Consider the following 25,777-nt stretch of genomic DNA (forward strand, 5'->3'; position numbering starts at 1 on the left):
CAACAGCTACAGGCACTTCTGGCTCTCTTCGTTTGAATCACCGCTTTTACACCGCCAAGATCAAGACGATGAGAAGTAAGTGATCTGCAGATAGACAATGATGCTTGGACGACGCGAGGTCGAAGGCAGCAGCTTGCAGCGGCCCTGGGCAACCACGAAGGCTGATGCGTCATGTAAAAACGATCAGTCAAAGCTGAACAATGACCAAGGCTAGCTTTGGGGCTTGACCAGTGAATGCCACTTGAAGATGCAGGAAGGGTGTGACAGAATGGAGAAAGCTCGACTCCACATGTTGTCCGCTGTCACGACTTTGTGCACTTAGAGCTCCTGGCGTCGTGATTCTGACGAATGGCTGTGTAGAGGATCAGGTGAGCAACACAACATAGTATTGAAAGAGGTTTACCTGACGCAGTGCCTTTGTAACGCGTCACGTCAAGGGTTTGTGAATGGGTAAACGTCCGTGCGCTGCTCTGTGAGCTTTCCGCATCGACACCTTTGGCGATTTGGTAGCTTCAACACCGACCGACACGTAGCCTCAAGTACTGCACTTTGCCACACCACAGCGACCTGCTTCAGGCTATTGAGACATCATTCTTCCGATCCCCTAGCAGGAATAAACTCCACAAACTTCGGCCACCACCATGATCAAGCACACTATCATAACGCGGCTTGACGGTCAGTAGTTTTTGAAATAGCGTCATTGGAAGACCAAGAAGACTGACAGACATTTAGGCCTAATCTTGACGGCTTCAGTAGACGACGAAGAGGTTCGATTATCCCTCTACACCGCGCGCCGCTGCTGCACCAGGCTCACATTCCCTAGACAAGTGCCGAGTTCAACGAAGTCAAGGGCAAAGTCAAGCTCGTTCAGCGCCGCCTAAATCGCAACTCTGAACAACAAGCAAGCATAGAAAGCGGAAACTACTCATACCAGTACGTGTCCTCAAGCCCTCCATCCTTTGCGTCCTACTTCTCTATCAGTCGACGTCCGAGTAACAGCGCTGACCTATGGCCACTAGCTACATAATTGATGGCGAGCTGTGTTTCCTTTGCATATGCGATCGCTCCTACCCACGCAAACTCGCCTTCACATACCTCTCCGATCTCTCCTCCGAGTTTAAGACGACCTATCAACCACAGCAATACCTCGCGCCCTCGTGCCGGCCTTATGCTTTCGTTGAATTCGATACCTTCATCCAGCGCACCAAGAAGACATACCAAGATTCGAGGGCTACACAAAACCTGGATAAGCTAAACGACGAGCTGAAAGACGTGACAAAGGTTATGACAAAGAACATTGAGGACCTACTCTACCGAGGGGATAGCCTAGAAAGGATGGGTGACATCTCGAGTCGGTTACGGGAAGACAGTAGGAAGTACAAGAAGGCAGCAATACGGATCAACTGGGAGCTACTCTTGAAGCAGGTAAGTGCAACGCATAAGCATAGCTATCTAATAGGAGACATCACAGAACGCTGACCTAACGTAGTACGGACCCATCGGCGCCTTGGCTTTCATCATCATTGTCTTCATATGGTGGCGCTTCTTCTGAGGACGTTCTGGCAGCTAGTCGGCATAGTGGTGCATTTTCAGCGACACCGGGATGAATCCCGTCGAGAATACATTGACACCGTCGGCGTTCGAGGTGTATAATAACTGTGATTCCGAGCTTTGGCGGACATGCAACAATACCCAAACATTTTCTTTGTTCATGACTCTACGACTAGTCAGTTTCCTTCGTCCAACAGTTGGTGCTGCTGACATGAGTTGCGATCAATCGGTTCCTCAACTCGTGATTAGGCTTATGTTGAAAGTAGATAATGCGACAATTGCCCATATAGTATGCTACCTAGGCACAGATCTGCCGAGAACGAGTTTCCACTAGCGGGAGCAGTGGCACGTGAGCGGCAGAGAACCCTAGTTGGTCTTGGCGATTATTGGCCGCCTATGGGCCTATAGCTGAGGCTGACCATAAGCATTCGCCCCAGTCAACCGTGTGGATATCTGATCTCAGCCTACGAAGGGCCGACTTGCAGTAAGCCTCTCTAGTGTACCGAGGTGTTTCATTCAGTCCAAATACCCGCCTCAGTCCCGAGAACATCATGTTCTGCTTCCCACTCCAGCCGTACGATTTTAATTGTATTTTATAGCTTTCTAAGAGAATCTGGGCACTATCTAGAAGCTTCAGACGCGCTAGTAAACATTTTAGAAAGACCAACATGTCCAAACCTCAACTCGTCCTCATCCCAGGTGCATGGCACGCACCACCCTGCTTCGCAACCATAACTTCCAAGCTCCAAGACGCCGGCTACACAGTCCACAGTCGCCAACTCCCTGCTGTTGGCAATCCTAAACCATGTTCTGACCTGTCAGAAGACATTGCAGCTGTTCGCTCTCTAGTTGAGGAAGCAATCAGCGAGGGCAATGACGTTGTTGTAGTGCCACATAGCTGGGCTGGTGTCGTCGCTGGGAGTGCTTTGGAAGGACTGGGGAAGAAGGAGAGGGAGGCTGCAGGGAAGAAAGGTGGTGTAGTGAGGGCGGCGTGTAAGTAACGTCAATGTACGAATTGGGTGGGAGACTTACTGACTGTGCGCCTCAACATTTAGATATCGCTGCGTTTATACTGCCTGAAGGGGTCAGTTTAAAGGATACTTTACCTGGCATCCCCGATTGGTGGGACATTGATGTAAGCCTTTGAATATTTCAACTCTTATCCCTCTTCTCTCCTTTCTGGCTATTCTGGCTCTTCTGTCTTTTATAACAAAAAGGTTTCCAAGCGGCGGGAATCAGCATACTGACTTGACGCGCTTGTTAGGGACCGCACATTCGCGCTACTGATCCTCGTATCTTCTACAACGACCTGGACGAGTTCGAGCAAAAGAAATGGCTCTCTCAGCTTCAGACGCAAAACTTGGCCACCATTTACGCGCCTACTACCGCGGCGTCTTGGAAAGAGATACCTACCTCGTATCTTTTATGCGAGGATGACCAGGCGGTTCCGGCGTCTGGTCAAGAGGCTATGACTAGTAGCGTCAAGGAGATGGGCGGTGAGATTGAGGTTACGCGGCTCCAGGCTGGCCATAGTCCGTTTCTAAGTAAGCCTAATGAGACGGTTGCGTGGATCAGGAAGGTCGCTGGGGAGGAGTTCTGATCAGTGTATCTAAGGAGGACTTGGAATCTGGGTGACCTGGTCGTACTCGAATCATTGATCTATGAACTTATAAACGCCTACTTGGTTATTCCCTCAATCGGAACTGTTTGTGTCTCCATTCCGTTTCCGATGGGTAACACCGGCTCCCCTCGAAACTCCGCCTTCCCATAACTACAAATACAGTGCGGATCATGTCAGCAGCTATTTCTAATCCTCTCCTTCCGCTTCATACATTACCGTATCTAAGAGTCTTCGCTTAAACTCTAACATATCTATTATCCCTGTTCTCGACACTAATCCATCGGTACACATTGTCCACACTGGCTCTTACTCCAGCAACGACCATCCAAGATGACAGATGCACTACATACACCAGTCTGGCAGGACCTAGCGCGCTCGAAACGCGAATCCGTAGCAGCAAAAATACCAGAAGCGTGGCGCTTACCCTCCCACATCACGGCGAGCTTCCACGAGAACGCCACGCTGAGTGTCCTCGATGTACCGCACACAAGCGGTATTCTCACTCAGCAAGAGATAGAGATTACGGAGAACTATAATGCAACAGAGCTAGTTCAGCTCATGCGTGATAGGAAGCTCAAAAGCATCGAGCTAGTAACTGCGTTCTGCAAACGCGCGGCTGTTGCTCAGCAGTGCGTAAACTGCTTGACGGAGATTATGTTCGAGGAAGCGATGGATAGAGCGAGGGAGTGTGATGATTATTTGGAAAAAGAAGGGAGGCCAATTGGGCCGTTACATGGTTTGCCCATCTCGCTCAAGGACAGCTGCAATGTGAAAGGTGTACACGCTACTATAGGATATGTTTCATTCATTTCGCATCCACCAGCAGCGATGAACGGTATGTTGGTGGGTATCCTACAAGCTGCCGGTGCGGTGTTCCACTGCAAGACGAATCTACCACAGACGATGATGACGGCTGATAGTCACAACAATGTATTTGGCCGGACGCTCAACCCAAACAATCTGTCATTAACCGCAGGCGGTTCAACGGGCGGAGAAGCCGCTTTGATCGCGATGAAAGGAAGCGTGTTGGGTGTAGCTACGGACATTGCTGGCTCAGGCAGGATACCTCCTCTCTGCTGCGGCATCTCCTCTATAAAGCCGACCGCATCTCGGATCCCCTTTGCAGGCAACGTGCCACCCGGCCGCCTTGGTTCCCCTTCTGGTATCATCCCGGTGATAGGACCATGTGGCCGCTCGGTGCAAGACTACGAGCTTTTCCTCAAGACGGTAATAACTGCCCGGCCCTGGGAGGTGGATGGGAACGTCTTAAACGTGCCCTGGCGCATGGTCCAGCCTTGCACACAGCCACTACGCTTCGGCCTGGTACGAGGTTGTAAAGAAAGACCGCTGCATCCACCGATTGCGAGGGCTTTGCACACCGCAGCTACTCTGCTCAAATCGCACGGGCACACAATCGTACTGCTAGATGAAAAGGTCCCAGATTTATATCAGGCCGCGATACTGAGTGCGAAAAACTTCCTTCTCGATCCTGAAATGACGCCCCTGAAGTATATTCAGGCGTCAGGTGAGCCAATGATACCCAGTCTGCCGACGGCGGCGGTCAAAGAGCTGGAGGGGTGGAAGCCGAGTTTAGAGGAGCTTTGGGATATGAATATAGAGCGGATGAGCATCTGCCGTAAATGGCACGACATACTAGTTGGCGAGAAGCTCGATGCCGTGATAAGCTGTGGGTACCAAGCCACGGCGGTGCCGCATGATACATACGGCCTACCCATCTACACGGTGCTGCAGAATTTGTTGAATGTAAGTCCCATGCGGCACAACTGTTGGCAGGTACTGAGTGCGCGTCATTAGAATCCAGCGGGTATCTTACCGCTTGGAAAAGCGAGCAGAGAATTGGATGCGTCCTTTTTCAGGAGCGACGTTGTGTACGAGCCACCATGTAAGTGTCTTCTGATAAGGCAGCCGGATAGAGATTCCACTGACGATCTTCCAAGATGACCCAGACACGTTCGAGGGTGCACCAGCACACGTGCAGATTACAGGTAAGCCCATGATGGACGAAGAGCTGATAGAGATCATGAAGGTGGTAGAGGGTATATTGAAGGAGAACGCATAGGCCAGGGCTGTCAGGGCGGGTCAACGAGAGATTATTATGATATTGATTCATGGTGTAATACCTCTGCACCGTTCTTCGTAGCGTCCGGCAGGCAGTGATAAAGGCGCCACTTGATCAATAGTTCACTCCCTTCTCCTCTCAGTCGTTTCATAAGGCGACCTGCTCCTCGTGTCTCGTCGCCTACGTCGGTCTCTTGAATGCGACCTTGGGCGCTTCTCATCTGTATCTCGCTCTCGCTGACGCTCTGTACGCTCTGGGCGATCATGTCTTCGCTTATGTTCACGGCTTCTTGAACGGTGTCTGCGCCTGTCTTCCCTATCGGCGTCTCTCCGCTTGTCGCGCGATCGTGAACGGTCCCGGTGTCTGTGACGGCGCTCACGATTGTTCGAACGGCTTCGTGATCTGTGTCTCCTCCTTCGGTCGCCGTCGTCGTCTCTATGCCGCCTTGACCTCTCCTTCTTGTCCTTCGTTCGAGACTTGTCCTCGTCCTCGCCCTCCTTTACTTTCTCCTCCATTGCATCTTTGACATCTGCTTCATGTGCTTTATTCCCCAGTGGGGTCATGTTGGCATTGCCTTCTCCGCGCACCGGCACCGGCAGGCCCATGGCAGCCAGCATAGCATCTTCCTCTGCCTCCTTCAGCTTGCGCTTCTCTTCCTTGATCCGCGCAGCTTCGGCCTCTTTGGAGTCGGCATCGCCTTTTGCGTACCAGTTCAAGTCACGACCTTGTTGCCAGCGGCCCACTGGGGCCATGAGCGAGTGGCCTAGGTAGTTTTCGCGCTGCGCATCGTTTTTCACATCTTCCCATTTGAAGTCGGCGCGACCGCCGCTGTGCGAAGTCAGCTGGTGTTTTTTGTGGAGGGCGAGCAGCATAGAACTTACCGGCTGCCTTCTTTGCGTATTGTCTGTACAAGATCCATCGTGTCGTGTTGTGCGAATGGTTGTAGTGATGACCCAGTGAGCGTGTTGTAAAGGCAGGCAAGTTGCGGGCAAGTGACGGAGGTGCCATGGTTCCGCGCTGTAGGCCCTAGCGCCTTCCCCACGAAAGCTCCCTCAAGCCTTGGAAGGAAACAACGAACTACACACCCTCAAACTATTCCACCGCAGCTGCCCCAGCCATGCCTCCCCAGATTCCCCTCCTCGACGAGCAGGAGTTTGACCAACCTCCTCTCCTCGGCGGCGTCCCAAACCACGACCTCAACTTTGGCAATAACCCGTTCTATTACTTCACCTCGTCGCCATGGTTCGAGCCAATGTGCATCAACGTCTCCGTCTTGAACAACCTAGCCCTCGACCCCGATGGCCAGAAGACAATGAACGATCGGAAACTATGGGACGAGAGGCTACGCCGAGAAAGGGACGGAGTGCAGTTTATGATTGCGGGGGAGCCGCAGGGCCCAGGACAGCCGTGGGTGCTGCAGCGCCAGAATAAAGTGCCGAATGCCGAAGACAACAAGAAGATTGACACCCATGTCGAGGGGAACTGGTATTTCCAGGGAACGCGGGTCCTCATGGCGCCAAGTCTGCTGGATGTGGTGCAGAGCCGACTGGTAAACCGCCCTATGTCATAAATGTGGGAAGCAGACTAACAGCTTACGCAGCTCTCCGTCTCAACACGCATGCAACAAATGGCCGAGATATCCAAGAATATGACGCACTGGAGCCCCGCAACAGGCTATTCGTACTTCCCTCCCTCGTACGAAGCTGCAAAAGCAGCAACGACGACGGCGAGTCGCATTGGCAGTCCGACGCTGGCGCCCACAGATCCCGATGCTGAGCCAAGTCAGTCACAAGGTGTAGGAACCACAGCACAAGCAGCAGATCCAACTGCGTCGACGACTGAGTTCTCAGATGCACTATTCATGCAGTCGTTACAGTTGACAAATGCGTATGGCGATGAATTCATGGACGAGAACGCATTGAAGGGCGAGCCTGGCGCTTTCGTCTTCGAGAACACAAGGACAGCTGTCGATGCAAGGAATAAAGCCCAAGAGCAAGCTGCTGCTCAAGCGTCACAACCCGCACCGTCCGCTGCGCATGTGAAGACAGATACGCAGCCTGTGAGTGTAGCGCCCTCAGCAGGAGGGACGCCAAAGGGAGCCGCAACACCAGCTGCGCTCGAAGCGCGGAGTAGAAAGGGCAGCATTGCGCCTGGGCCAAAGAAGAGCAAGAAGGAAAGGGGAAAGAGTCAAGGAGGGCTGGTAAGCCCGACTACGCCAAGTGTGCCATGAGCTGGTTAAGAGCGTTGGTGTATGTTTGCTTCCGATTTCCTTCAATGATACCCAATGTCTACATAGCCAGCATTCATTCTTATTCTTAGACTTTACAGTTGCAACCATTTTTTTTATCGAAACCCTCCAATGCTCTCTATATCACTTCCTCTCCAGCATCTCCTACCTCTCGCCATGCTTCTTCAACCTCTCTCCACCCGTCTTGAACCCTCTCAGTAATCCAAACTCGCCTTCCACATCATCAAAGTCCTTATCCTCAAGCACCATTTTGGCAACTGCTTTAGCAGCAGTACCAATCAGTGCCATACCTCCCCCATTGAACCCAGCCAACACCCATTGTGAACCACCCACACCACGATGCTGTGGCACACGGCCCACATGCGGCAGCCCATCCGGCGTAACACCCATTATACCCACCCATATGTGATCTGTTTCCGCTTTACTCTCCTCCCAACCGAGAAAGGTAGACTGCATGTAGTCGCTCCAATGCCCCTCGACGCGCTCACTGAAGCGTTTTGAGTCGTCGAAGTTGTCGTACCAGACTGCTCGATCAGTTTTATACAGCCAATTCCCGCCGCCAACGACGATGCCTCCGTCGGGTCGGGGGTTGAGGTAATCTACGCCTGTGGCGCCTGGAGGGGAACTGTTAGAAATTCTTTCTTCTTCTCTCTCGTATTATGTTAGAGCACTGGGTGTGGAAAGATTTCTTACCTTGAGAATCGGGTGCAAAATGGATATTGTATGTCTGATTGAGGTGCGGATGTACCTGCTTCCCTGATGGTACGTGGTGGTGACTTGCCATACCTTTAATGGGCACAATTACCTCCTTGAACAAAGGCAGCAGACCAGCCGTATAAGCATTTGTCGCGAAGACAACTTTCTTCGCGCGAAGCACGCCTCGAGACGTTGTGAGAAGATTCACCCCGCCGTCATTGCTACTCCCACCCTCCTCTGGCTCAACCTTCTGCACCGCCGTATTCGTCTGGACATTTACACTGTCTGGATACCGTTCCACCAGGCGTTCGACGAGTTGCGTGACGAATTTATACGGCCACAGGGACGCTGCTGGGACGCTGAAGGCGACTTTTGCCCCCTTGATGGACGTGACTTGCTCAGCGCGCCGCTCATCCAAGCATGTAACATGCTTAGTCCAACCTTCGCCTTGCCTAACTGCGTCATCGTACACGCGCTTCATCTCGCGCGCCTCGCCGCCATCGCAGAACACGTCGAAGCTGCGCCGTAGCTCAAACTCGCAGTCCAAATCTTCCTCGTCAACGATGCGTTTGAGCGCGTCGATAACATCGAGCACGTATTTTTGAAACTCGGTTCTGAAGCCAGGATCGAGATTGGCTAGTGTTGCTGTCTTCACCTTCGTGTGTCCGCCGTTTCGCGCCGTGGCTCCGGAACATAGCTCCCGTGCTTCCAAGATGACGACGTTGGGTATTTTATCTCGAGGTGAGCCTTTGAGGATATGATAGGCTGTTACAATGCCTGATATGGAAGAGAAGTAATAGTCAGTCAGTGGGTATATATCTTGTGGGCGAGGCTTTGAGAAGTTGGAGGTTTATGATACATACCTGCCATGCCCGAGCCAATGATTGCTATATCGCATGATGCAGGGAGAGACGAGGTCGAGCGTACATTACTATACTTGTGTGGTTGGGAAAGCCAGTATGATAGTACAGGATCTGGTACGGGAAGAATGCGGTCTTCCTTTCCTGGCTGTCCTGCCTTCATGGTGTCACTTTCTCGCAGGCGTAAGACCATGTTTAGAGAGGTAGAAATGGAGCTGTTCTTGTCTTCCAACGAGCTACTTATATACTATTGAACGTCTTATTTGAGTTGCGGCCATGGAGTTGTTATTGTTAGTCCGGTCGGCATTCGGGATAAGTGAGAGCTCCAAGGTCGAGTAGGTGCTGTATTGCTAACGTGAGGCACCCAACGCCTAGGCACCTTCCTCTCTTGACTGATTCGCCCATGTCTTATCTGGCTGCATTAGCAATTAATGATGAGCAGACATGGAATAATCAGGGAAAAGTGTGGCAGTGATCACAATAGGAGCAGAAGACAGGGTTTTGAGTGGGTAAATCCCGGATCCTCGCGTACCACTCTTTTGCGAGAAGTACGGGTAGGATCCTGACGGATACGAGTCTTGACTAACTAATCATCCCTATAGAAGCGAATTGCGATATCCCATCGATAAAAACCAAATAACTCCATCCCAGATGCCGCTCGCTTCCATCATATATCAATCAGTTTCGGTTGTGATGAACTCCTTCATCAGAACAGTTTGTTTCATCCGCCCAAACACCACAATGCAAGAAGTCTCTTATGGTAGTGTCCCAATGCTCCCGTTGTCCAAGACACATGAACCAAGACACCCGTGGAGTAACAGAGGAGAGATACCAAGCGACAAGGTAGAAGCGAAAGGATAGATGCAGTGGCGTTGAGGTATGCGGTCGTAAAGTGGAGATGTACAGGTATAGAGTAGAGTGGAGGAACAAAGGAAAATGGTATCTCTAAAGCTACAATTTGACTCAGAAAGGGTATTGTTGATGTTGGTTCAGTGGAGGAGCGTAGGACTCTTGCTTCGCACAAAGGTACTCCTAGAAAACAAAGAAAAAAAAGGAAATTAAAGGATGAAAGAGTTGTCAAGACTACAAGTGGTAGATGTCTACCACACCCACTCAAAATCGCCGAGGTCATCGCTCATGTGAGCGTGACCGGATTGTTGGCGCCAATCTTTGGACTTGTACCAATTGATACCGTCCAGCTTTTGCTCGAAGCTGCCATGGTTGTTGTTCTCGTTTTGGCTAGGGCCCCAGTAGGTCGGGCGTCGTCCAATCCCAGTCCTGCTCCGCTTCCGGGCGGAGGTCGGAAGAGACTGGGCTTGCTTGGGTGACTTCATGGGCTTCTGCATAGGTTTCGTCGGAGTTTGATGCTGAGCCTGCACAGCGGGACTACGTCTGCGGTCACCAAGGGCAGCCCACTTGTCTGCAACGCTACGCTTCGGGGAGGGAGAGAAGCGTGGAGGAGGTGGCGAATGATGCTCCTCAAAGACAAAGCCGGTGCTCGCACTGATGTGGTCAGCAGCGTGACGGTTCTTGGGTGAACGGCTCCTGCTGTTGTTGACGATGGCAGGATTCTTCATCTCTGACAAGCCACCGCGAGGAGTGGAGACACCCGAGCCGGCCTCGGAAACAACTAGCTTCGGCTGCTTTTCAGCAGCGGAAGGAGTGTAGCTGTTTTCGATCTCAGCAAGGAATTGCGCATCGTCTTCCTCATCCCACAAGTCACTCCAGCTTTTCGAGAAGGCATCACGCTTCTTGCCAAAAACAGAAGCCATGCTACCGAAAGCCTTCGCCGGAAGAGAACCGGAGATTGGAACAGGCCTGGATCGCGTGATGTCCATCGACTTGGCTTGGGTGACGTCAGTCGACTTGAAAGACAGGCCCAAACCAGAATCGACAAAAGACACGCCAGAGGCGGTCTCTGGCTTGACATCGTAAGGGGGGCCAGGGAACATATCCTCGTCGTACAACTCCGTGTCCGGAATCGCAGACAGTTGACGGATCGCCTGCGGTGGAGACATGGCAAGAGCTTTGGCCCATGGGAAGGAGCCATTGTTCTCGAGCTGCGGCGTCGAGATGGAGGGAGTCCGGAGAGGCTCACGGTTGGCTCCAACAGCGACAACGTCGCGCTCCTCAATGCAGAATTCATCGAGGCTCTCGTCGTCGGTGGTGAAGATGACAGCACGAGCAAGAGCCGCCTTGACGGCAGCGAGGCTACGCCTCTCAGGGTCAATAGCCAGACAATGTCGAATGACTTCAAACGTGTCCTGAGACATGTTTGGGAAGACATCAAAGAGAGTCTGACGGTCAAGAGCGAAATCGGCGTAGAGAGGATCCGAGGCGGATGGGACAGCAAAAGGGTTGCGTTGGAAAAGGACGTTGAGGAGGACGATGCCGATCGCCCAGATGTCTGCCTTGGCGGTGTCGTAACCAGCGTTGGACGGATCGTACTGCTCGGGAGCCATATATCGGTCGCTGCCTACAGCAATCTCCCAAGACCAGGTGTCGGAAGTGGCGAGACCAAAGTCACCCAGCTTCATCGAACCAGACTGGGTAAGGAAGATGTTCTCGGGCTTAATGTCGCGATGGTAAATGCCCTTGGAGTGGATGAACTCGACGGCACCGACCAGCTGCATCATGAAGTCACGGACGTGCTCAGTTTCCAATGGGCCCTTGTCCTCACGAATGGCCTCGTACAAATCGCCATTGGAGCAGAATTCCAGCACCAGGTAGACGTGGTTCTGGGTCTCGAAGGACTGAACGAGGTTGACGACATTGGGGTGATCGCCGAGGCGGAGGTGGACACCAAGCTCTTCGGATCGCTCGTCAACTGCAAAGGCGGAAGGGCAGTTGGCAGCGGCCGCCGTCTTGGTGATGACCTTGATGGCAACATGGTCGCCAGTTACCAAGTCCTTGGCCTGGAAGACCATGCCGAAAGAGCCATGGTTGAGTGGGGATATGGTCTCGTAGCGTCCATTGAGTACAACGCCCTCGTGAAGCTGATCGCGCATGCACTCCATTAGGAACAACGGTGGACAAGAACAGGTGGCGGGCCGAAGGGAAACTCGAAGGATTCACCGGAGGGCTTGTCGCTGAAGGTGAACAGATGTAACCGTGGATGTGAGGCTCGAAGGTGAAATCAAACTATGGGCCGGCAGCCGTCGTCCCAAAAGCGATGCTCTATTTGACTTTTAGGTGACCACGGAATTTGAAGAAGATAGCAATAAAATGGTTATGATGTCGTCCGATCCGGAATGGAATAAAAGCACGGACCGTGGAATATGTCGTCAAGTAACAGGCTACAGGGTGTAGTAGGCCGCTCCAGGGAATTGGAAAGCAAAACAGAGGTGTCGGTACTATGCACAGGTGTCGGTCGACCGGGAAAAGCAAGGAAAGGTCAAGAGAGTGTGGTTCTCATTTGTTGGTATTAATTGCGTATGGGATGGCTCGAGTCAACGAGCAATCAGGAGGGCGGGCTTTCGGGCGGAGTGCTAGACGTCCGGGACGGAAAGCAAGTGGTATCGCTGCGTAAGAGAGAAGAGATTCGTAAACACGTGGAGGTTCGTCGGTAGGGCAGACAGAAGGTGGCTGTGGCAGTCTGTATGACGCGATTGGCAGATGAGTCAAGGTGCACGGACTCGTCGAAGGCTAGCAGGGCGCTCGGAGTTGCGTGGAGGTGATGCTATAGTTGGCGGCTTTCGCTGGGTAAGAGGCTGATCGACAGAAGCATCAAGCGTCGTATCCAAGAAGCTGGGTTGCAGCGTAGGTCGTCGGGTTGGAGGTGATGTGTGTTGGAGAGAGTATACGACGAGGCCGTCAGGGAGGGAGGGATCGGTGATGGCCAGCAGCTCTCTTTTCTCTCTTTATCACATCAAATCAATGCCCGACGTTGGCAGCTAGATGGTCCTTGTAGATGGGCGTGGAGCGGGTTGTGGTAGTGGTGGTAGTGGAGAGTCGGAAGGGAGGGATGTTGTTGTTGTGGTGGTGGTGGTGGTGATGGTGGTTGTTGTCGTCTGAGCAGGATAGCGGTTGCGGAAGGAACGAGTGGAATGCGGCAATTATTAGGGGAGCAGCGGCGGAGAAGGTAGGGTGGGAGAGGGAGAGGGAGCAACGCTGAGCTTGCGAGCAACGACGAGAGAGGAACAGAAGTACGGTACGGGTTATGGAGGCATCGGAGAATCGTGGGTGAGGTGGTAGCGGGTAAAGGACGAGGACGTGGGTATTAGAAGGCGAGCGAGCTGAGCCCACCCTCGGCCGCTTTCAGCCTAGCGAGCCGTGCCAGGCGGTGACACTGAGCAGGGGTCCCAGAGCGGCCTAGCGCCCATGTCGTGGCTTGCATCACCAGATGCTAAAGCAGCGCCATCCAGAGGCCAACCGGATCCGCCCTCTGAGCCTGCCAACTTTCCACTCTCTTCTGCGCCTTTCGACCCTTCGTCACCTTTCGTGCCCATACCGGCTCGCTCGGAGTCGTGGCCAGCATGCGGTCACGTCTTCCGTCCCATTTATTTTCATCTCGCTGACGAACAATGACCGGGCCTGCGAGCGTTATGACGCCTTTCCACGGACGAGCAGCAGCAGCGCCCGCTGAAACATCGACCCTGCTTCATAACAATGGGCGAGGGGGGGCACACCCAGGCCACCAGCGACCAAGGCCTGGCATAGCATAGCAGGATGGCGATGGCGATGCAGTTGTCGTGTGCCAACGCGTTGCCGGCCTAGCCCCCCAAGCGCCGGCTAACGTCTGTTCTCAGGGCGCTGCTGATCTCGTCGCGTCGCAATGTAGGACAAAGCTGCCACCTGGCCTCTAATTGGTGTCGACCTGCAACCGCTCCCACCCTCCACGCCGTGCTCCAACCAGGCCGTTATCATCCCTCTGTCGACATGCCTGCCATTCCACTGCACACCCTGCTGCTGCTCTCCCACCGTTGTCGTCAGTGCCGCGAGCGGAACATTCAAGGTGCTGCTGTAGGATTCAGGGGTTCTACGCCCCAATACGGCATGGCAAGTGTTTCGCGTGTTAGCGCTCCGAGTCTCCCTCTGGTACTCTTGTGTCCGCTCGAATGCTGCGCCAAAGCTCCGTCGCGCGGGCAGCGGCTAGACGGCCCAGGAATCTGGGGAAAGCTCATGCTATGGAGCTCTCGACGCGCGCAAAAACTGCTGCATTCTCGTGTCCTCTGTACACTGGCCGCTATAGCATGCGGTGGAGATGGAAAATAGTCGGTGTACACGGCCTGGTCGAATCCGGTTACCTCTCTTATTCCTGCTCCCAATTCTTCTGTTTGTTGTCCAGCCTCGGGTCCATCGACCAGTCTGGGTGCGCTGTACGGGCTGCCCAGACCCCGTAGTAAGCTCGCAACACACTCTAACTAGGGACTTGCAGTAGACTGCAGCAACGTGCATAACAAGAGGCCACTTTGCCACCACAACAGGCGTGCTGTACAGGGCACTCGACGGCTTCCAGCGCGACTACTGCAGGTAACATTGCGACGGGCCATTTCTTGTATCCACATCTTGTACCTGTCCCTGAGCAGCTCCATAGCGGTGTGGAGCGATAACAGACTTGTGTAGACAGCGCATACTATTTCCACGTCCCGCAGCCTATGGGATTTCAGATATTGTTGTTTTGATTTTGGAGAGCGGGTCGCGCTCCCATGGGAGTGGGATATCTGTGGGACTGCGGATAGCTTCCGTTGACCTGCGGCAGTAGTTGTATGATGAACTGTACACATAATCAAGGTACTCCTGTTTACATTTCTTCGCTCTCCTTGACAACGCATGCTTCATGGGCCGAGGCACCTGCTACTTCGCATCGCAGCGACCAGAAGCGCGTCTGGCTCCCGTACATGAGGAAAATTTCTACTCGACATAGACCACCACGAATTGCTAGACCTGATTCGGCCGACTTTTCTTGGTGTTGTTACTGATCCATGTGCACTAAACTCCCGTTGTCTACTACTGTACACCGCTGGCTTTTGGTGTTCGTGTGTTGCCCATTTGCACCAACCAGCGCTGAGCCTCGACACACAACAACGCGAGAGGGCAGCATAGGGCTCTATATCAGAAAATTTTCGCTTCACCGCTACTCACCGCCCTACACTCAACAAGAAAACAACGCCATGTCTGCCGCATCCCTTGATGGCGAGCGCTGGAGAGAGTCGGACGTGGTGCTGCTCGACATTGGTAAGTTCTCGCGTATTGCTCTTGGAGAGAGTCCTCGAGTCTTCGAGTCCTGGATTGTGCTGGGAGAGCGAACGACTGCACGCAGCCTCCCAGCCTCCACCAACCTTTGCGCTGCACGCAGCCTTGCTGTGCTGCTTCGTCGGTCCAGCCAACAGGCTTCGGGCCACTGCAGACGCAGCATGCTGTCTGTCTTGCTGCCCTTACCCCAGCGCCTCCCACCCCGGATGCTCGTTGTGCCACTGGCAAACCACAGCCCTCGAATGTTTCAATTGCGCGTGCAACCTTCCGAGCTATACTCGAGCCATGCTGACTAGGCCGTCTCACGACTCCAGAGGGCACCATATCGAGCATCTCCTTTGTCAAAGATGTCATGGTAAGCTTCTCTCTCTCTCTTTCTCTTTCTCTCTCTCCATTTCCGCTGCTAGTCTCGCGCTGTCACCATTTCGTCGTCTCGAGCATGGCGTCTTCCCCGCATGCGGAAGTAGGCTCGGCGTGATCAACACCACCAACGATGAGTTGAGCCTTAGGGGGCCACAACTCTAATCCTTCCTACTGGTGTCACTCCGGCAGTCTCCAAGCCAGCCACTCGGCTCCTCTTCCTGGGTTCTAGATGCATTTCCTCTCCAGCACCTGCCCTTGCGATAACGATCGTCACGCTTGTAAACTTCCGTCATCTGTCACGCGACGCCCCATAGCGTGTTCCCCTTGCTACTGCTACTGCACACTTACCATAGCCGCAGTATCCGTACGCGCTCGACAGTCTCACCAGACTTGCACGCGATCAATGGGCCGACGCTGGCTTTCAAGCCCTCATCGCGGGGTTCCCAGAAGAGACCAGAAGGTCGGCCGACACCTTGGTGGCTCATGTCGAGGACCTTACCCGTCGAGACATCAAGGCTGTCTACCTAAAGCAGCTCCAAGGTGGGTGCTAAGCTTCCTCAGCCCATTTCATCGCATGCTGGCATATCCCTTCTGTCCTCTGCCGTATCACGGCCTTGCTCCAGGATCACTGCCATCACCAAGCGCCGACATCGCGCTGCCCTAAGTTGATAGCCAGCATCGAAGATAGATCATCGCTCCGCTTATCACCACCGCAACCACCATTGCGATAGTCGCCATAGCTATGGTAGGGACCCATCACGGTGCCGAACTATGCTTCGTTAGCTCCACATGGCCACCGCAAGCGGATTCGTTATCGCTGCCAGGCGATGATATACACATCATGTCGCGTTCCATGCCCATTACTCTTGGGCAATTAATGCACATCTGCCTGGATGCGTTTGCTCTTCATTCTGGCATATGCCGCTCAACTAACGCTCATCGCAGGCCACCTTTGGACCACGGGGTTTAGTAACGGTGACCTCAAGACCCCACTCTTCGAAGATGTTGTGCCTACCTTGGAAGCTTGGAAAGCTGCTGGTAAGAAGCTAGCCATCTTCTCCTCCGGCAGTGTGCAAGCGCAGCTCCAATTCTTCTCTTATGTTCGAGACGGTCACACGACCAAGGACATCAAGCCCCTCTTCTCGGCGCACTACGATACTGTCAATGCGGGTCCAAAGCTGGAGAAGAGTTCGTATGAGAAGATATGCTTTGAGCTAGGTCAAGATACCTCCAAGGTCGCATTCTTAACAGACAACGTGAAAGGTAGGTCTGCTACTCCTTCCCATGTAAACCAGCACATCATCGCCTCGTGATCCCCCACACGTCATCGCGCTTGCCGCTATTAATATGGTGCAATACCACACCATATATTGACTGCGACTACTCCACATAACCATCCTCCAAAATGTCTCATTTTCATCTAATAACCTGCGCTAAAATCCACATGTTGTCATTGACATGCTTGCTAACAAATTGACTTTGTAGAGGCCGAAGCTGCGACCCAAGCGAACGTGTATACCATCGTCGTTGATCGCCCGGGCAACGCTCCCCTATCGAACGAATCAAAGCAGCGCTTCCCAGTCATACAGAAATTGACCGATCTGCCTTCGATATAGATGAACTCCCCGGTAATATGATAGGTGGTTGGACATGAGCGTACGACCGCGCATTTCAAAAGCAGCGAAAAGGTACATGGCCACACAAAGCAAGGATAGCAGATAAGCAAATACCCATTCAAACGTCTCAGCATCCGCCGTGATTACCCCCACCATCTATGACGGGAGCACGGGTAGCACGAACAGAACATTCCAACCCCTAAAACCATTCCGTCTTCGTTACCTGTCCTGTTACATCAGCAGTTGAACATTCGAGCCTCACGTGTCTTCCCTGGAATGCGGCATTTTCGTCCCATTGTAGCACGGGGTTTGTTTTCAGCCTGTCTCGCGCGCAACTTCATGCCCATATATGCCCACCTTACATTTCGAATTAGCGGCGCACTTACAAACCCGGTAGCGCGGCCTGGGGCTACGCATGGTTCGACAAGGTGCTGTTTCAGTTGGTGGGGCTGCCAGTCTGGGGTGATGCGAGAGAATGGTGTTCAATTCGCAGTGGTAGCTATGGTGATTATAGGCACGTTACGTGAATGGAGTCTTTTGTGATGTGCCGTTGAGTCGTGGAGATGACAGTGATACACACGTCTTTGTTTAACAAACAGCAACATTATACGATGTATATTGATCGGGCCACATGCTACCACGTACATGTGATGCGCTAGACATATTTTGAATGCTTTGTATACCTGCAGCTCTAGCTCTAGCTTTACCATAGTTGAGGTTCAGATCCGATAGCATGGTGTATACAAACCCTGAATACTACCCTTACATCCATTCTCAATCAGAACCCTTCTTCTCCTCTTTGTCGTTGAGCAAAGACTCATGCGAGGACCCCATAAAAACAGTAGTCTAGATTCTAATCATGTCTCGCCCATCTCGCTGCGTCCGTCAATCAACTGATTAATGAATTAGTCAAGCCTCCCAACCTCAAAGATAATCACAAATAACATGCAAGGACGTAATCAATCGTAATTGAACATCCATTCACTTCAGAAGAGTAAGATGAACAAGTTCACATAATTAGTAGGCTTGCAACTTCATCATCTCGCACAGTACACAAGGACACATATACCTAGACGTCACTATAGCTCATTGAAAACAACCATAGCGCGCCGAAAAAGAGAAGAGGGTGTGTATGTATTGTTTTTTTTGATTAATTATACAGGGCACCATTCGTTTGAGAAACGCTCAATAGGGTATATGCAGGTATCCAGCGCTTTTCCTTATTTCCAAACGCCCCTAGCCAGAGTTTTCCTTTCCTATGTGAAGGTGGTGGAATGCTACCCATGGATATGCAAATGCTCGCCTTTCTCGACTGACTCTTTTACATCGCCTGTCCGGACCGACCAACGCTCATAGCGGCGGACTCTCGGGCCTGTCAATAGCGAGGGAATGATAGTAGTCCGTGAGCGCGTTCATGTCATCGCCAAACGACGTGTCCACATCCGCCAGTCTTTCCAAATACGCTTCCCGCCCGAACGTCCTCAACGAGGGCGCGCCGGTGGATGTACCAACGGTCTTGGGCTGTTGAACGCATTCGTAGCCTAATGCCCCGATATCCCAGACGCCAGCACAGGAGTGGCAGATGAGCGTCGTTGTGACGGCAGCAACGGGATTAGTAGCTCCACAACGGAAGCAGGCGAAAGAGCACCGCTCGCATAGAATTGGGGCGTCTGGATCGGTGGTAGAGAGTCGTGCGGGTCGACTGCAGTAGGTGCACTTTGATTTACCAGGAATAATGCCGTGATTGATCTCGATTGCTTTCCGCTGCTGACGCAATTCGTCCGAGATGCGATCTGCGCTACGTCCTGAATCACCAATTTCCTCGCTGGTGACCTTGACTATGCTAGCCTTGCAAGCGGCGATGTTGCACTGGGGACCTGGTTTCGCTGCCAGACTGAATTGGAACTCGAGAGCCTGTTGGCGCAGAAAAGGAGCGTCGACGCTTGAATCGAATGGCCCTGCATATCTGGGTCCTTGTACTACCTGTCGAATTGGTAGACCGCCGAGTGGTGCAAGCTGTACCTGGCTACTTTGGAGCAAGTAGTTTCCTTCTACGATTCCGGAGTCGGCTCCAGCAGGGGCCTGAGGTTCACCAGTGACCGAGTCCTGGTCCGGCTCTTCATCATAGTAGGGCACAAATCGCAATTTCGCCACATCTTTGATGGAGCAGTCATCTCTTCCGACCTCGAGGACATTGACCGAGCCGTTGATTTCACCAATGATGAGCTTGCTCTTATCGGGACTAAAGGCGCCAGACATGATTCCAGAGTCGGCTGTTATCAGGTCTTTGATGAAAGTGTTTTCCTCTGAACGGGTAACATCCCAGACCTTGACAACACCGTCCGTAGAGCCGGAGTACAGCCTTGTCGCGTTTTCGCCCCAGGATAAGAAGCGCATACCAGTATCCGTGACTTCGTGTGGAACACCGCCTTGCAGGGGCATCAAAGACCGTCCATGCGAAAGGGTTCGTATGGGATCGGTTGGCCACCGGAGATCCCAGACGTAGGCACGTCCATCCGTGCAGCCGGCAGCGATAAGATGCTCATCATACGGGCACCAAACAACATCGTTTATGTCTAAGGCCTTGCACTCTATTTCAAGTGGACACCAGAGCTTATCCACCTTTTCGTTGTAAAGTCGGAGTACTGAGCGCGTGCCGCGGTTGACATTGGCTCCAGCAACACATCCAACTGCAAACAATGGCATGTATGACCGGTTTGGATTGAACTCGACGTCAAAGACATTCCTATTAGACCCGTAAATAGGTAGTTGAGTCTGTGTTTCAACGTCCCAGAGGCACAAATCGCCAGTCGTGTCAAAGCCGTGATCGCGAACATTGGCACCGAAGCCAGCAAGTAGTAGGCCACCAAAAGCTGGCTCGAATTGGAGAGACGTTGGGAGAATCTTGAGATCGGAACGCGACACGGCCTTTGACGAATGGAAGCTGTGCTTTCCACATATTGATAGGTCTTCCTCGTTGAGGGTGAGCAGTCTAACGGCCTTACTTTCTGTTGACTTCGCTGCGGTGGCCAGGACGCCCCCGTGATTACGATTAACCGTCATGATGTCTATTTGAGCCCTGCATCTAAACTTGGCACCTAGGACTGGCTGTTCTGAATCGGTTTTTGTATACCATGCGCATATTGTCTCGTCGTAGCCGGCCGAGTACATGACTCTACCGCTAGGTGCGAATGCCACGGAGCTGACGGTGGTGTATAGTTTCGGGTCTTGAGACACGAACATAGCGTGCGTTGAGTTAGCACCAGTTTCCGTCTTCTCTCGTTTTCTGTTATGTTCACCCAGTTCGTGGATAAGCCCATCGGAAGTATTGCCATAGAGGAGATTGTTCGGCCTGTTATACTGCATGGAATCGGGGTCATCCACAGCGACAGCCCCAGCTGCAAAACACTCACCGTCGGGGGCCCAGACTACGGTATGGACGTCACTCGATGCGCCTGTCCAAGAGAACGCAGGCCCTAATGAATCCATGTATTTGTTCTTGATCTGATACGTCACAGGTCTAGATGCCGCAGTCCAGCCCCTCTTCGCATGCTGGCCTAGTTCCCGTTGACGCATTATGGTGTAAGTCGACAGTTTTTGAGTTGTACTCATCTTGTCTTGCGGTCTGGCAGCGGCAAGCCTCTGAACCTGCGGGGCATCTGGAATACGGCCCGCCTTCGCATCTTGCAAGAAGGCTGTAATACTGCTTGTATCACGAGAGGGAAGACGTCGTCTAATATCATCGATAAGCTGAAGTAACTTCGACTCCGGCAGATTTGCTAAGGTAGCTCGCGCATGTCCTTGTCTAGCCGTGTGCTTTGATTCCTGAGCAAGTCGTATCATCTTCGCAACGGCCTTCTCAACTACTCCTAGCTCCTTCGGAGTGAAGTCAACGTGAAGCACAGCGCCTTGCCAATACCGGCTAGACAACTGGTCCCAATTCCAATCTGTGTGCGTATCTTGGATAGCTATACGTTGTGAGCTGCTGAGATAAGGAAGCTTCTGCGTCAAACCAGCTGGACCTTTCTGGGCGTTCAGAGCAAGCTTGGCGTCGTCACAATCATAGCTCATACTCATAGGCTCATTTTCCACTGGCACAGCTGTATCGGGAACAGAGATAACCTCTTCAGTTGGTGTTTCGGACCGCGAAGGGGCATCGGTATCTGCCAGACTCTCGAAAACCTCCTCATCTTCATCTGCATCCTCTCCAGTCCTAGCGACCCTTAGATGGCTTCTTGGCCATGTATAATTCACACGTTTGGCCCGATGCGACCGTTCTCGACGAGGCGCAGAGTCGGCTCCGGAGGAATAATCTTGCTCCGTGGTCTGATATATCGGAAGAGGTTGTGTTGCTGCTATATCTTGACGCGGACTGGCGGGCTCCAAACGTGCTCTAGGTCCAGGATGATTGCCATGCACAGTTGCCCAATCGACGGCTGCTTCAGCAGCAAACCGAGAAGGTAGACGCAATACTGCGGGATCCTGAGACCGGTCTCTCTTATTAAGGTTGGTGGCGTAGCGCGACTGAAGGGTAGAGTACTGGCGACCGGGGAACTCGGCGTTGAACTCCGCCGTGATCTGCTTCCACGAATAGAGCCTGACTTCCTTCAAGAATATCAGGTAGTGGTCTTGCTCGGTCGTAAATTGATTGGCTAACTTCGGACGTCCCGAACTTGGTTTGGAGGGCTGTGCTGTTGGCGTGGGACCTGGGGTAGATTGCTGAAAACCTAGCTCTGGCTTGGGCGGTCTATCCGACATAACGCTGTCCTTTTTTTTATCGCCCAACGCAATAGAGCTGGAAAAGTAACTTGATTTTGATAGAAATAACTCTCTCGCTATGTCGGACCTGTTCATCGTGGATCTAGCAGGGCGCTCTAGGGGCGGTCCTTGCGTCATGGCTTCCTTTGCCTCTGTGCTCCTCGAGCTGTTAAGAGAAATAGGGTGGTATGTACGTCGCTCCATCTTGCTGTGGGCATGCGGATGTTCTTGTGCTCTTGGGTCCACTACTGATTGTCCGTTTGTAGCGTTCGCTCTCGTTGTGGTAGCTTGAGCAGGGTGCTGCACACCTCGTAGCGGTGACGCCGGTCCGTTAGGTGCTGAAACCCTCATTCTTTTAGGTGTCCTCTCAGCGCTGCTTAGTCCGGGGTGTGTACTGTGTTGTGTGCTTCCAGGCATTGGAACGTAGTTCGTTGCGACCGCCGCGCCATTGCGCCCGATGCTCGCAGGTGTATGTCGGCTCGAGCTTGTTGGTGGAGTTACACTATTATTAGGCAACTGTTTGCCCACCATGGAGACACTTGTATGTATAGAGGGGGTTTGTGGGGTGCTTCCTGGTATGGGTACGTGGTTTACGGTCGGTCGGATCGCAGGAGTCGAGGTGTATGAAGACGTAACGCTTATAGGTAGAGGGACGGAGGCTCTCGTCGGCGCCATTGTTGCGACGGGCAACGAGGACAATAGCCCGTCGTCATCGTCGTCGTCGGAATCATTCGTCAAATCAATGAACGATTGTCTCCAGTCGCTGCGCATGTTTAGCGTTGTGTCCTTGTGGTCGCTTTGCAGCGCGTGTTGAAAGAGGAAGAGACTAAAGTACGAGATGTTTGCATATGTAGAGTTCACTCACCTCAGCGACATGGTTTCCAGACCCAAGCGACGCGTCCATGTAAGTGAAGGTGACTGTCGCGTAGAGTGGGTTGCGATCGCGCCGGGCATCCCTGTAGCTCTAGCGCCATGTACTTCGTAACGCCTCCCGCCGCAGTGTCTTTCAGTTAGTCAATGTGCGATATTTTGCTTAATTACACAAGTAATTGCAATAATATCCATCTCATAGACACAATAATTGTGTTGCGCGAGGGACGACGACTTTTGCGTCCATACTAATAACATTTCAAATACTATCTGTAAGATCGACTTTATAGAAGACTTCAAATTGTACAATCTGCTTGCTAGCATTCTAGCTGCTTAACACAAAGTCTACTATAACACATACATGATTAGGGGTATACGGGCCAATGTGCAGTTGGGAGTAGTCCATCAGGAGTTGTACGGCGACCTTACCCTGCTCCGTTCGCTCTCACGAGATGACCTAGTGATCAGCTTCTCCCCTTTACCCTCAACGTCTCCCATCCTATCCTGCCGACTCTCCTCAACAGCTAGACCTGCAACAGGCACTTGCTCTCCAGGGGCAACATCCTGCGGTACCGGTGGCCCGGTAAAAGTCTTTCTACCCCGGATGAAATACCAAGCTACTGATATGCTAGCAAAGCCCGCGAAGACCACGCTGGCATAGTTCATAGTAGCTGAAGTGACAGGTAGGCTGACCGGCATACAGAACAGCACAACGGCCAAGCCGATCCAGACTACCATGGCAATGTTGATGGCGTACCCAAATCTCCCCAGGCTGAAGGTAGAGTTCTTGACGGCCTTGCGCCCGCGGAGGACGGAGATTAGGATGGGCATGCCATATGATGTCGATAGGCAGATTGTGGCTACGCCCGTGAAAGAGGTGAAAGCCGCGCTGGAGCCAAAGAATATAAGCCCGAGGAGGCAGTCGACGGTTGTTGAGAGAACGAGCGCCATGAGAGGGATATCGAAACGCTTGTCTACTTTCATCCAAAATCGCGAGCCGGGGATTGCGCCGTCGCGCGCAAAGGCATAGGTGCAGCGGGACGCTGCTGTGAGGGCGCCTACGCCGGCGAAGAATAGGATGCCGAGGATAAGGAAAAGAAGGCCGAAACCACCGGCAGCAGATCCCGTTACCGTCTTGAATAACAACCCAATGGGTTGTCCGTTCGCTACACCGAGCAGAAACTCCACGTCGGGGAGCACGAAGAGGATCGGGATCAGGTAAACAACGCCGGTAATACCAGCTGCCAGCACAGAGAGCACAATGGCTTTGGGCACTTCGCGTTCTGGATAGGCCACCTCTTCGCACATGGATGCAACCATTCCATATCCTGTGAGCGTATAAGCAGCTTGGAGCAGGCCAACGAAGAAGGCCCAGCCGGATGGCCTATAGCGCAGTCAGTTTACATTATCTCAATTTATAAGACCGCGCGGCGAGGAGAACGTACCATCCACTCCGACTGGCATCGTAATGTGTAAAAACAAAATCGGCATCCCGCTTGGTGTCCGCCATTGTCAAGAGGGTGATTAGAATAATGATGACGCTGCTTGCGGTCCAGTAGATGCAGATCTTGTTGATCAGATCAAGGTACTTTGCGCCAAAGATATTGACGCTCATGCAGATCAACATGACGGCCCAGAAAGCCAAGACGGTCTGCCATTGATTCGGCACGAAATTTACGTCCCACAGCGTAATGGCAGACAAGATGAGCTGAGCCCCCGAGAAGTTAATAGAGAGTGTAACAGTCCAGTTCCCGACCAAGGTCAGCCACCCCGTAACCCAAGAAGCGATAGGAGCCCATTCGCGCGTCGAGAGCATGGCGGACCAATAATATACACCCCCAGCCGTCGGATACACGGCGCAAATCTCAGCCAGAGAAGCCGCGATGCACAGCGAGATCAAGGACACTAAGATCCATCCGTACAGAATCGTGACGCTCTGTCCGTCTGTCAAAGTGATAGACATGGTTGTCGATAATCCGAATGGAACGGCCATGATGGCAAAGGACCTAAGTCATTAGCGACCGTTTTGCGCATTGGTTCCCAATGATCCCTATCATCTTCCTGAAGGGCGGTATAGTTGGGAGTCTGGTGGACTAGAAGTAACGGCACACTCACATTCCCAGCACACTGAGCATACTCAGATTCCGCGGCAACTCGGACTGGTAGCCCATCTTCGCGAGGGCTGCATCCGCACTCGGATCTGTTATTGACTCCCTCCTCCTACCTCCTCCGCTCCCCGCGAGGGAAAGACTTCTCTTGACCATCTTCTTGCCGATATCCCGCCGCTTCTAGCGATCCAAATCTAGCTCTTTTCAGACGGCCGCCGTTCGCGCATGCGACCTTTGTAGAACGAGAAAACAGGAGGAGGACAAGCAACGTGGAAGGACGGAAGGATGGAAGGAGTGCAGACCACAGTAGACGTCACAAAGGGTCCTTGGGGAAAAAATACGAGACTGGCTTGTCGCGTGCAAAACGCCGGCGCGGACCCAAGCTGCGGGGAAACCCCAAGGGCTAGATTTCAAGCTTTACGTAGCGCGATGGCAAATGCGATAGCGAAGAAAGACGCTCCCTCCCGCCTCCCGAGCTTCATATCTGGGCGCCATTATTATGTACGAACATAACAAACCACATACGCGCACACGCATTGTTTTGCAGGGGTGGTGGGACAAGGGAACATCAAGCCTTGGAGATACCCAAGATAAGAGTTTGGTCAAGAAAGCTTCCGTCCCACCAACCAGCTGCAACAACAGATAATAGAAAGCGTGTGGGTTTATCAGATTGGCCAAGGGTAATCCGCCCACGCGGGCGTTTTTTGTCACCTCGGCATGTCACCGACGAAGCCATGCGCGTCATCTAATGTGTCGCGTGTACATGCTCCTTTTGTGGGGTAATGTCGGCGAACGGGCTGACTTCGTATCT

The 25,777-nt window shown here is 52.7% G+C and overlaps 11 protein-coding genes across 11 annotated transcripts; 6 read left to right on the top strand and 5 right to left on the bottom strand.

Annotated features, from left to right (window-relative positions):
* Positions 1-516: 516 nt before the first annotated feature.
* On the top strand, positions 517-2,030 carry K460DRAFT_394480 (snare-like protein). Its single transcript, XM_040935996.1, has 5 exons — positions 517-675; positions 733-767; positions 824-933; positions 1,020-1,425; positions 1,490-2,030. The coding sequence occupies exons 1-5, from the start codon at positions 642-644 to the stop codon at positions 1,550-1,552; spliced, it is 648 nt and encodes a 215-aa protein (XP_040787203.1). The 5' UTR covers positions 517-641; the 3' UTR covers positions 1,553-2,030.
* A 249-nt stretch (positions 2,031-2,279) lies between these two features.
* K460DRAFT_250316 (uncharacterized protein) lies at positions 2,280-3,142 on the top strand (the record flags this gene model as incomplete). The annotated part of the gene is made up of 3 exons (XM_040927378.1): positions 2,280-2,544; positions 2,607-2,686; positions 2,816-3,142. Coding segments are annotated over 3 exons (672 nt in total), but the record flags the coding sequence as incomplete, so codon positions are not given.
* Positions 3,091-5,360, top strand: K460DRAFT_365576 (amidase signature enzyme). Its single transcript, XM_040933207.1, has one exon. It carries the CDS (start codon positions 3,503-3,505, stop codon positions 4,985-4,987), a length of 1,485 nt encoding a protein of 494 aa, XP_040787205.1. The 5' UTR covers positions 3,091-3,502; the 3' UTR covers positions 4,988-5,360.
* A 14-nt stretch (positions 5,361-5,374) lies between these two features.
* On the bottom strand, positions 5,375-6,171 carry K460DRAFT_281886 (uncharacterized protein; the record flags this gene model as incomplete). The annotated part of the gene is made up of 2 exons (XM_040928531.1): positions 5,375-6,080; positions 6,134-6,171. 2 exons carry the CDS (start codon positions 6,169-6,171, stop codon positions 5,375-5,377), a joined length of 744 nt encoding a protein of 247 aa, XP_040787206.1.
* Positions 6,172-6,369: 198 nt separating this feature from the next.
* K460DRAFT_335583 (uncharacterized protein) lies at positions 6,370-7,482 on the top strand (the record flags this gene model as incomplete). The annotated part of the gene is made up of 2 exons (XM_040930953.1): positions 6,370-6,801; positions 6,853-7,482. The coding sequence occupies 2 exons, from the start codon at positions 6,370-6,372 to the stop codon at positions 7,480-7,482; spliced, it is 1,062 nt and encodes a 353-aa protein (XP_040787207.1).
* Positions 7,483-7,644: 162 nt separating this feature from the next.
* Positions 7,645-9,219, bottom strand: K460DRAFT_376298 (FAD dependent oxidoreductase; the record flags this gene model as incomplete). The annotated part of the gene is made up of 3 exons (XM_040934866.1): positions 7,645-8,114; positions 8,194-8,973; positions 9,060-9,219. 3 exons carry the CDS (start codon positions 9,217-9,219, stop codon positions 7,645-7,647), a joined length of 1,410 nt encoding a protein of 469 aa, XP_040787208.1.
* A 937-nt stretch (positions 9,220-10,156) lies between these two features.
* Positions 10,157-12,073, bottom strand: K460DRAFT_376299 (kinase-like protein; the record flags this gene model as incomplete). The annotated part of the gene is made up of 1 exon (XM_040934867.1): positions 10,157-12,073. One exon carries the CDS (start codon positions 12,071-12,073, stop codon positions 10,157-10,159), a length of 1,917 nt encoding a protein of 638 aa, XP_040787209.1.
* A 2,772-nt stretch (positions 12,074-14,845) lies between these two features.
* Positions 14,846-16,626, top strand: K460DRAFT_365581 (uncharacterized protein). The gene is made up of 3 exons (XM_040933208.1): positions 14,846-15,233; positions 15,566-15,606; positions 15,974-16,626. The coding sequence occupies exons 1-3, from the start codon at positions 14,981-14,983 to the stop codon at positions 16,163-16,165; spliced, it is 486 nt and encodes a 161-aa protein (XP_040787210.1). The 5' UTR covers positions 14,846-14,980; the 3' UTR covers positions 16,166-16,626.
* Positions 16,337-17,368, top strand: K460DRAFT_95652 (uncharacterized protein). The gene is made up of 2 exons (XM_040938835.1): positions 16,337-16,877; positions 17,100-17,368. The coding sequence occupies exons 1-2, from the start codon at positions 16,508-16,510 to the stop codon at positions 17,228-17,230; spliced, it is 501 nt and encodes a 166-aa protein (XP_040787211.1). The 5' UTR covers positions 16,337-16,507; the 3' UTR covers positions 17,231-17,368.
* Positions 17,369-18,337: 969 nt separating this feature from the next.
* Positions 18,338-22,898, bottom strand: K460DRAFT_309774 (WD40 repeat-like protein). Its single transcript, XM_040930141.1, has 2 exons — positions 22,854-22,898; positions 18,338-22,751 (listed from the first exon to the last, which is right to left on the bottom strand). Exons 1-2 carry the CDS (start codon positions 22,862-22,864, stop codon positions 18,581-18,583), a joined length of 4,182 nt encoding a protein of 1,393 aa, XP_040787212.1. The 5' UTR covers positions 22,865-22,898; the 3' UTR covers positions 18,338-18,580.
* Positions 22,899-23,075: 177 nt separating this feature from the next.
* On the bottom strand, positions 23,076-25,494 carry K460DRAFT_385464 (amino acid permease-like protein). Its single transcript, XM_040935539.1, has 3 exons — positions 24,974-25,494; positions 24,304-24,864; positions 23,076-24,242 (listed from the first exon to the last, which is right to left on the bottom strand). The coding sequence occupies exons 1-3, from the start codon at positions 25,120-25,122 to the stop codon at positions 23,264-23,266; spliced, it is 1,689 nt and encodes a 562-aa protein (XP_040787213.1). The 5' UTR covers positions 25,123-25,494; the 3' UTR covers positions 23,076-23,263.
* Positions 25,495-25,777: the final 283 nt, after the last annotated feature.

This window comes from Cucurbitaria berberidis, assembly GCF_010015615.1.
Source record: "Cucurbitaria berberidis CBS 394.84 unplaced genomic scaffold K460scaffold_3, whole genome shotgun sequence".
In the NCBI taxonomy this organism is placed as follows: Eukaryota; Fungi; Ascomycota; class Dothideomycetes; order Pleosporales; family Cucurbitariaceae; genus Cucurbitaria; species Cucurbitaria berberidis.

Excerpts from the sequence above, each read along its gene's own strand:
- K460DRAFT_385464 (XM_040935539.1), bottom strand. The coding sequence starts at position 25,122 with ATGGTCAAGAGAAGTCTTTCCCTCGCGGGGAGCGGAGGAGGTAGGAGG. Across the intron at positions 24,865-24,973 it reads ATGCTCAGTGTGCTGGGAAT|GTCCTTTGCCATCATGGCCG; the intron begins GTGAGTGTGCCG and ends CTAATGACTTAG. Across the intron at positions 24,243-24,303 it reads GATGCCAGTCGGAGTGGATG|GCCATCCGGCTGGGCCTTCT; the intron begins GTACGTTCTCCT and ends ACTGCGCTATAG.
- K460DRAFT_365581 (XM_040933208.1), top strand. The coding sequence starts at position 14,981 with ATGTGCACTAAACTCCCGTTGTCTACTACTGTACACCGCTGGCTTTTG. Across the intron at positions 15,234-15,565 it reads CGTGGTGCTGCTCGACATTG|AGGGCACCATATCGAGCATC; the intron begins GTAAGTTCTCGC and ends TCACGACTCCAG. Across the intron at positions 15,607-15,973 it reads CCTTTGTCAAAGATGTCATG|TATCCGTACGCGCTCGACAG; the intron begins GTAAGCTTCTCT and ends CCATAGCCGCAG.
- K460DRAFT_394480 (XM_040935996.1), top strand. The coding sequence starts at position 642 with ATGATCAAGCACACTATCATAACGCGGCTTGACG. Across the intron at positions 676-732 it reads TATCATAACGCGGCTTGACG|GCCTAATCTTGACGGCTTCA; the intron begins GTCAGTAGTTTT and ends ACAGACATTTAG. Across the intron at positions 768-823 it reads CTTCAGTAGACGACGAAGAG|ACAAGTGCCGAGTTCAACGA; the intron begins GTTCGATTATCC and ends CACATTCCCTAG.
- K460DRAFT_365576 (XM_040933207.1), top strand. The coding sequence starts at position 3,503 with ATGACAGATGCACTACATACACCAGTCTGGCAGGACCTAGCGCGCTCG.
- K460DRAFT_95652 (XM_040938835.1), top strand. The coding sequence starts at position 16,508 with ATGCGTTTGCTCTTCATTCTGGCATATGCCGCTCAACTAACGCTCATC. Across the intron at positions 16,878-17,099 it reads CTTAACAGACAACGTGAAAG|AGGCCGAAGCTGCGACCCAA; the intron begins GTAGGTCTGCTA and ends TTGACTTTGTAG.